At 41.9% G+C, this 9,478-nt stretch overlaps 1 protein-coding gene across 1 annotated transcript; it reads right to left on the minus strand.

Annotated features, from left to right (window-relative positions):
* Window positions 1–242: 242 nt before the first annotated feature.
* Window positions 243–2,522, minus strand: LOC131519810 (zinc finger CCCH domain-containing protein 14-like). The gene is given in 4 exon segments (XM_058743216.1): window positions 243–546; window positions 549–659; window positions 662–2,359; window positions 2,362–2,522. Coding segments are annotated over 4 exon segments (2,097 nt in total). The 5' UTR covers window positions 2,468–2,522; the 3' UTR covers window positions 243–364.
* Window positions 2,523–9,478: the final 6,956 nt, after the last annotated feature.

Consider the following 9,478-nt stretch of genomic DNA (forward strand, 5'->3'; position numbering starts at 1 on the left):
GGAATTACTTATTTTTCAAAGTTAAAAGGTCACACATGTAATAAAGATTGGCTTGAGTTTTAAAACCATGATCTTTTTTTTTTTTTTTTTTTTTTACAAACAAGCCTCAAATGTTTTAATGGAATTTAGCTTTTCCTTTAAACTGTCTTTTCACAGTCAAAACAACAAAAAACACCCAATGTTAAAACCACTTAATAAACTTACAAACTAGAAAAATTAGACACTTCAGATAGGCAATAAACTTCATATTATGAAAGCAATATATATTCCAAGTTTCAAAGGTTTGACAAGTTCTGCAGAGTATCTTTCATCAGTAGATGGAAACTTTCAAACTCCACAACCTTCTCCCAAGTAGCACTGAGTGTCATTCACTGGTTTGAGGTCGAATCCATTTCAAGGCATGTCGCGGCGGTACAGTGATGGTGGGATGATAAAATGCGCAGTCAGGTCTGGGACACTGAGTGTTAAATCTGCAGTGTTTTGGATGATAGAAGGGACATTCCATTTCCTTACAAGCAGGGAAATAACGGCACGGCTGACTACGAGAGGTGGTGCTGGTGTTATAACTGGTTTTAGAGGCAGTACTGGAATTCTTCTACTCATATGAGTGAAGGGACAATCTGGTTTAGTACATTTTGTATCATATTTACAATTTGGATAAACAAACACTTCTCAGCAAATTTACAATTGGGGAAGGCTTTGCAAGGTGAAACAGGATGATGGTAAGCACACTCATCCCCATTTTTACAGGCAGGCCAGTACTTGCAACGCTCCAGAAATTTTTCTGGTTTCTGGGCCACACTCAGTTCACTCATCTCAGCATTTGCAAAGCTACCATTTGGGTCATCAAGCTGCCTGCTCATCAACTGCAACTGCTGTGGATGGAGGAGACCTTTGAGTCCCTTGCTCGAGGCTGCAGTTTGGTTTACAGGTTTCATTCCTTCAAAGCACATGTCCTCCTCTTGATCTGACATGTATCTTGGGGGGCTGGGGACACCATCCAGCATCACTATAAGCTTGGGACTTGCAGGTTTATCTAGTTGTACAAGATCTCGTGTCTGCATAAGGTGTCCTGAAAGTACCCGAAGGGTATCCGCAGTCTTCATCCCCAACTCCTGGTTTGGTGCCACTACTATTTCCTCAGACAGCTTTGGCTTCTTCAGAATAAATGATCTTGTGTCTGCATGGACCATGGATTCCATGTCATAGTAATCTTGACTGATCTGCAGAGTTTCTGCCATTACTTGGTCGACTTGTAGTCGGGATAACAACTGCCTCTGTGGAGCTCCTTGACTTTTTTCTCTATTATCTCCTTTTGTTTCCTCTTCTTTAATGGGAGGACTTATCCTGGGGGTCCTGCTTTGCGCCTGGACCATTTCTGCCAGCAATTCTTCTTGAGAAGTTCGAGTTCTGGGAGCAACTGGAAGTATCTGTTTCTGTGAGATTGTAGAATAGTTAGTTGTTTTTCTTACACATTCTTGAGCTTCAGATATAGCCTTCAAAATTAGATTCTTGTTAGCTTGTTTAGAAGGTGGAAGTGAAGGTCTCCTTTCAGGCTTTGCTGGCACTGACACACTGCTGGAGATGCTTCCTGTATGAGACCCACAATCATCATCATCCTCCTCCTCTTCTCCATCATGATTGAATTTTTTTACTTTAACAACTGAACTTACAACAGGCAACTTTCTCCTCCAAAAGTTTTCTTCCTCAATACTCATTTTTTCTGAGTTGTTTCTGAAGAAGGGACTAGCAGTCTCTTCTAAGCTGTTAATCACTTCCTGTTCACACAAACGTCCTGTTTCATATACCCGGCTGTTCTGTATATCAGGTTGCTTGGCAGCATGAATACTGTTTTGTTGCTGCTGAAATTGCAACCTGTTTAAATGAGCACCACTATTTGCATTTCGACTTGCAGGTGGTGGATCAATTTCAATAGAAGGGCGAGAAGAATCATACATAAGTGTCACTGTCGGTTTTTTCTGAGATAAGGGATTCTCCTGCACAAAATTGAGATCATCTGGTTCTGGCTTAATATCAATCACATTTTCAGAGGGTGCTGGCTCCCTCAGAGGCTTCACAGTTGACATTAGACGGGTTGCAGCTCCATCATCATAAGTCTGTCTAACATTAGTGGTTTTCTGCTCCTGTGAACTAGTAGAAACCCTGGAATCTCTTTTCTCAGGTCTTGTGCTAGCAACTGCGAGGGGTGGCACTGCAGCTTCAGGCCTTCTCTTGTCTCCCCAACCGAAACTGCTCTTGTTTGAAGACACGTTATTATCAAAGATGTTGGTGTCAGAAGACTTGAGACTGGAGGGATCAGTTGTAACAGAACGAAGTTTATCTAATACACCGTGAAGCTAACATAAACTCCTAATTCTTGCAATTTCCCCTTAATGGCACTCCGGATCTTGTGGCTAATCTCGGCGCCCATCTCCATGGCTCCACGGCGGGTGGCGGGCTCAGCCATGCGCGGCTCTTCACTTACCAAGAGACCCGCGCCGGCTCCCGGCCTGCAGCTCCGCCGCCGCCTAAAACCATGGTCTTAAAACAACAACAAACAGTTGGAATATCTCAGATATCAAGTCTTGGGATATAAGGAATATTTGCCATTGGTTCGAGGTTGACTTATGCTACTTTTTAAATAAACACTTAGCGTATAAAATACTGAACAGAGTAGAGCAATGGGAATTTTTTAGCTCTCTTTTGAATGTTCCAAGGACAACTGCAAAGACTTTTTCTAACATATCACACAAAATTTCTTTTTAAAACCCTAAAAATCTCACTTTAGAGATGTTGTAAGGAGTGTCTCTTGGTAGTTCTGGGCATTTTCAAAGTCTTGCTGCTGTTCCTGGTGAAATAAATTGTTCAGATGGTTTCCTGATAGGTAACTTAACTTTAGATATTAGTAAACAATAATCAGAAAGGGAGTGGAAAGTCAAAGGGCTAATGTTCAGTTGCTTGAAGACTTCACTATCACAAAAACACTTCCTACTCCCAATCTCTAGATCTTGGTTTATATTATTTCTTCTTCAAAAGAGGTCTATCATATCATTCAAAGTCAAGCTCAAATGTCACCACCTGTAAGAATCCTTCTCTGATCATACGAATTAAAACAATCTTGTTCTCCTCATCTCTGTAGTGCTTTGATCATATTATTCATGACTCCACATACCATATTCGTTACAAGTCATCTTCTCTAGTAGTCTGAGAGGTCATTAATACAGGGCTTACATCTTAAGTCTTTTTGTACCAATTCCCAGTACTTAGTGCATGTTAATGATCTGAAGCCATTCTCATTTTTAAAATGGGAATGATCAGCCACCCACTTCACATATTGTTCTGGATACTGTTGCTGCATAACAAAATATCCCAGAACTTAGCAGTTTAAAACAATGATTTTACTGCGCTCATGACTTGTGGGTTAGGAATTTAGACAGGGTTCATCTGGGTAAGCTCTTATTTGGAATCACTTATGCAGGTATATGTTGGTTGGGGCTTCTGTCATCTTACAAAAGCTCAGTTGGGCTGGATGTCCAAGATGGCTCACTCTTACAGGACTGGCAGTTGACCAGAGCACCAATATGTGGCCTCTTCAGGGTGGAGCTGGGAGTGTAATCAGCTTTCTTATATGAAAGTTTAGGGTTCCAAGTGCAAGGTTTAACCAAACAAAATGGAAGCTGCATTGTCTTCTGTGACCTGGCCTTGAAAGTTTATTGTGTTACTTCTGTTATAATGTATCACTATAAGTGTCCACAAGTCACCCAGATTCAAAGGAAGGGTAATTAGACTATACCCCTTGATGGGTACAGCAAGGTCACATTGCAGAAGAACAAATGAGATGGGAGATATTGTTGTGACAATATTTAGAAAATACAATCTGCCACATACAAATAATAATGTGAAAACACGCTCGACCCCAGAGACTTATGGCCATTTTCATTCATATTGTACCTTCTTCTTTTTTTTTTTTTTAATCATATCACCTTCTGAACTTTGACCTATTCAGTTCTTTTTAAAAAAATTTTTAATGTTTATTTATTTATGAGAGAGAGAGAGACTGAGTGCAAATGGGGGAGGGGCAGAGAGAGAGGGAGACACAGAATCCAAAACAGGCTCCAGGCTCTGAGCTGTTAGCACAGAGACTGACATGGGGCTTGAACTCAAGAACTGCGAGATCAGGACATGAGTTGAAATCAGACACTTAACCGACTGAGCCACCCAGGTGCCCCTAACCTATTCAGTTCTATGCCAGGCCTGATACTTACCCAATGAGTCACGCTCAAGGTCTATGGCATAATATACTAATATGCAGAGAGTGGGCAATAATGCTCAGAACTTTGAGCTTATCTGTCTTGCTGTTCCATCCTTCTTTCTTTCTTATCTTTTTACTACTTTTACTTGTTCTGTCAACCTTTTATAGAGCTGGTTCTATATGCTATATTCCTCTTTATTGGCATTCTCAGAGTATCTTCATCTTCTCGTCTCTGAAGCAAGGGATTTTTGATGAATAGAAATATTTCATCCATTGTAGCAGAAGGTTAATTTTAATCCTTCAGTGTCCACACTGGTCCTTGGAAAGAATCATTATCTTAGCCCAAAATTCCTTAAATGAGATTTTGTTTTTAGGTCAATGAAAAAAGAGAGCAAGAGAGTGCCTCTTTTTGCTGGGGATGCAGGTCAATCCAAATAAAAGTACCTTATGCAGTAGATTCTGAGGTAATATTTGTTATATATATAAACATAACCAACATTCACCTGGTGCTCACCACGTACCAGATAGACACCACTTAGTGGATGCAACGAAGTGTGAAGATCCAGTCATCAAGCTAGCTGAGAAGACATCTCTTAATCAAAGAAGTAGACAACTAAGAAAACAGTTATGTTCTGTAAGGTCCAACGTTAGTGGTACAACCATAAATTATAATCTTGGGGAAAGTGGACAGAACTGGCATTCTTAGGATACCTTCTGTGTGCTAGTGGTTGAGTCCTGATTTCACTGAATCTTCACAACAGGGCCACAGGAAAGAAACAATGCAGGGAGCTGATGGAGCAGAGAGGGGCATAAAGAACCCAAAGCTATGCACTTTGTAAGTGGACGAACCAGAACAAACTTCAGCAGCCAGTATCAATGTCAACTTTCTTTCCTGGCTGTGACCCATATCCTCAGGATAGCAAGACTCTCTTTCCTCTTCTGAGATCTCTTTCAGCTTAGTCTTAGATGCTGTTACATGACTGGGGATAATTAATAGGCAAGTCTGTGATGTTGATTGAATCTTTTCTAAGAGACTTTCTCATACCCAAACTGATCAAGGTTCAATTTTTCCAATGGCCACTGGAGGGCTCCCCACTGTAAGCTTTATAGACCATCACCAGGTATTACTTAAACACAATTTTTTGTTGTTCTCTCTGATGTTTGATTAATTCCAGGCCTTTGGGAGTCGGTGAGTGACTATGTCACTCTTAAAAATGAGGGATGAATAACATTTTGCTGGATCCATATTGAGTTAACTTTGGGCAGTGGTCATCTACGGATCTTGCCACATGGTTCTTTATGTACTTCTGAGGCCAGGCCACCTACATTTTGCTTCTTAAGTCCCAAGCCTGCATTGTATTCAAACAATCACCTGCAGTCCTCACCTACAGCCCTGCATCTATGTTATGCCTTCTTTGTCGATGACCAGCTTCTCACTGTCTTCCATGTTGGACTCTGCCCTGGGGGCTAAGGCCTCAGCCAGGGCAAAGATGTAATTTGTTCACTGCTGGAGCCTTAGGATATTTTTCCATCTGGGCCTCCAGGCCCTTTGCCCCTGTGCTATCTTAAAGCAAGGGGAGGCCTATAAGAAGGGACCAAGGAGGTTCTAGTTTGCTGTCAAACAAAATGCATTCTCTCCTCTCTACAACTTTACCCTGCTGGTTGATATATCACCCTGCCTGGTGCATTTACAGTTTAAAATACAGAGAGAGAATGTAATGTTGAGTTCAGTGAAATGTGTTCTGATGGCAGAATTTCATATCACAACAAGATGAAATTTTTCAGCAAAGACTCAGAGCCCTCTAAAATACACCAGAACAAATGACAGACTGTGGTGTTGGCTGTTCATGGATACTTCAACTTTTGGGTAATGATTTTAGAGGACCTATCCTGCTAGAAAGGTGTTTGGAAAGTAAAGTGGAACTTGAAATAGGGTCTTCTCAGTGAAAAACACTGCCAGTGTTTAAACAAGAATTATTTCATTCAAAAGCAAATCACTCCAACTTGAGTGATTTTCAACAGAAGAAATCAGGAGAGGGTAATGTCCTTCACGAGAGACTTAGGTAGACACAAGAACTAGCTAGTTATGTGCCTCCCTATTGTGTAAATCAACAACAGCAGAATTGAGAATGATGGAATATCATGTTCATTATTATGTTTCAAGACCAAAGCTCTCTAAGTTGACCAACAAAATGCAAATTGTCTACTCATTTGGAGGCAATTGGTCTCCTTAACCATTTGGTACCCCCATGAGTTGAAGTCATTGTTTTCATTTTAGAGCTGGAAGGACCGAAGCATATGGCAGGCAAGCAATTGCCTCAGGTCAGCCAAGATGTGGTTATGGTAATGGCAGTGGCTTAGTTCATGTTTTCTGCTCATGTGCACTAATGTTAACTAACTAGGTCCCACTGATACTGTAGTCTTCATCCTTACCTCCTCCAGCAGTGGCTTTAGATGCCTAAGACTTTTGGCAAGAGATCTATCTTTACAGGAAAGATTAGATAGTAATCTTTCCAAAGAAGCCCCCTACCCAAGCTGTTTGATGTTCTGAATCACAAAAGTTAGAGACCAGACCAGTAATCAAAACCTGAGCGTAGAGCAGACACTCCTACTGGCTCAGGTTTGACTAGTCCAGTCAGAAGTCAAGTGAATACCCACCAACCCATAAGCCTCACAGCAATTTTCTGCCCTACTGGGGGAAGGCAGCAGTGTCTATGTGGTTTGATTCTGATGACATTAAATTGCCAACACTGATCTCTGCAGCTTTTATCTCAGAAAACTCCATCCTCAGAAGTCCATGGTCAGCATTTCCACCCATGGCCTGGATTCTGGGATCCTGATTGGGTGGTATGTAGAATAAGTCCTACCTTGGCTAGATCCTGTCTACTGCCTGAGCCATCATCATGGCTAAATAACTCTAGATAGGAAGTCCTTTAAGACATGGGCTGCTAAGTGCCAAGAATACTGCCCTTGCACCACTTAGTATTAATTATTTAATTGGCTAAGAGAGGAAATAGATATGTAATACCCAGAAGGATTTAGCCTTATCCTAGGTTCAATTTGAGCTAATCATCAGTCTTTCTGGGAAATGCCTATGTGGGTTTTTCTCAGTAAGTGCAGTCAGCAAGTCTGAACAAAACCTTCCTATGCTGCCTGACACAGCTATGTTTAGACTCATATCTTCCAACACTGTATGACCAACAGGGCCTTTGAGGTGCTCTGGGCCAAGTGATATTGTCTCAATGGCAAACATATGCCTTTATGAAAGAAAATAGACATTTACCAGATGGATATGAGTCTGAAAGAATTGGGTACTCCATCTTGAACTTGAAGAAACTAAGCATGGATGTACACTTCTCAACCATCATGGATACGGAGTAAGGGAAACATTTTTAAATGGAAATATAAGCGAAATTGTTAAGAGGAACTATCTTTATACAAAACCTATACACACTTAGACACTTGTAGAATAGTTTTTGTTGGTTTTTTGGCACTACTTTACCATAGCATGACTGGATAGTTTGCTGGATACAGAGGCTGGAATGGCATAGAAGACCAGAATAACACCAAAGAGCTTCTCAAAACATGTGTATGAGATCCCAGGGTTTAGAGATAGACATTATTATGATCATTTGAAGTATTCATTCTTTTAGAATCATGTGCAAATAAATGTTACTGTGAGCCCAAGATCTAAAGTCTGGAGCAGTGCTATTGCCAGTTCGATTAAAAATAGGCACCAGGTAAGATAAATAAGTTTGTGAATTATATGGTGTCCTTTGCATTTCCATTAGAGGGCATTCTTGCTTCACAAATTTCTGGATTTTCTTGTCATCAGAGAGCCTTTTCTTCCAAGGCAGGTCTGCTTGATAGGTGGTCTGAACTGGCAAATGGCATGCCAAGCAAGGTAAGAGAAGTTGAGAGGAAACAATATGGCATTTCTTTTTTCCTGCTTTCAAATCAAAAGTGCATACCCAAGGTTAACAGAAAGTGGCTTGGGCCAAAACTGTTTTCCTGGGAATTTTTTCATTTCACAGACCTTGTACACAGTACTTCCATGGACTGCCAGCACCTTCCCCCGGGGGAGGCTGAAAGGGGAGACAGTTGATTTTTTAGAGAGATTGTGCAAATGCAGCCAAGCAAACAGGAAGGTGCCTGGAGTCCTAGACGGGGCCTTTCCTCTCCATGTGCACTCACTGGGGCCCTGTGTATGGGGGATGAAGCCAAGACTGAAGCAAACTGAGGACCTTCTCCAGCATCTCCAGCATCTCCATCTAGCCAGCTGCTTTCCCAGTCCAGATGTGGTCATAGCATGTATATTGTTTGTAAGTAGGCACACCATGTGCGTGTGTGTGTGTGTGTGTGTGTGTGTGTGTGTAGTTTAGTACATGCACATCCCTAAATGAGAACTCAGTGCATGCATGTGGTGCCAGAGTCACTAAAGTGTCCAAATTTTGGAGAAGGAGACACGGGGAATGATGTTGACAAAGAGCTCCTCTGGCCATGCTCTGAATGAGGGAGACACATGTGGAATGTTACAGTTTTTGATGGGTGGCAAAGCATCTGTGGACAATGCATATATATCTGAATGCACGCATGGGGTGGGGACGAGACACAACAAAGAAGTTGCTTCCTGTCAGAAGGGGCTGGCAGCTGTATCAGAAAGATAGAGGATAGTACTCTGCTGCTTGGGGAAGACCTGCCTCTCATGCCATGTGTCTTGGTTCACGCCGCTATAACGAAGTGCTGGCAGCTTCTACACTGTAAGAATAAATTTCTGCCATTTCTGGAGGCTGGAAGTCCGAGATCAGAGTGCCAGCATAGTCATGGGCAGGTGCTGGAGAGATCCCTCCTTCTGGTTGCAGACTGCTGACTTCTCAGTACATCCTCACATGGTGGAAAGAGAGTGAGGGATCTCTCTGGGTCCCTTTTATAAAGGCACTAATACCAGTTGTGAAGGCTCCACCCTCAACGACCTATTGGCCTCCCAAAGGTCCCATCTCCAAAAACCATCACCTTGGGATTAGAGTTTCAACCTATGGATTTTGGGGGGACACAAGCATCCAGTCCATTAAACTATAGGAAAGTTCAGTGGAATGAGCTCATAGGAACTTTTGAGGCCTCTCTGGTCACTCTCAGGTGGCTCCGGATGAAGGCAGATTGCCATGAAGCTTCTTTATTGAGGCATTGGGTTGGGAAGCCAGTCTGCAAGAAGAGGGGTGCAAACAT

Source organism: Neofelis nebulosa, chromosome 8, assembly GCF_028018385.1.
Source record: "Neofelis nebulosa isolate mNeoNeb1 chromosome 8, mNeoNeb1.pri, whole genome shotgun sequence".
NCBI classification, from domain to species: Eukaryota; Metazoa; Chordata; class Mammalia; order Carnivora; family Felidae; genus Neofelis; species Neofelis nebulosa.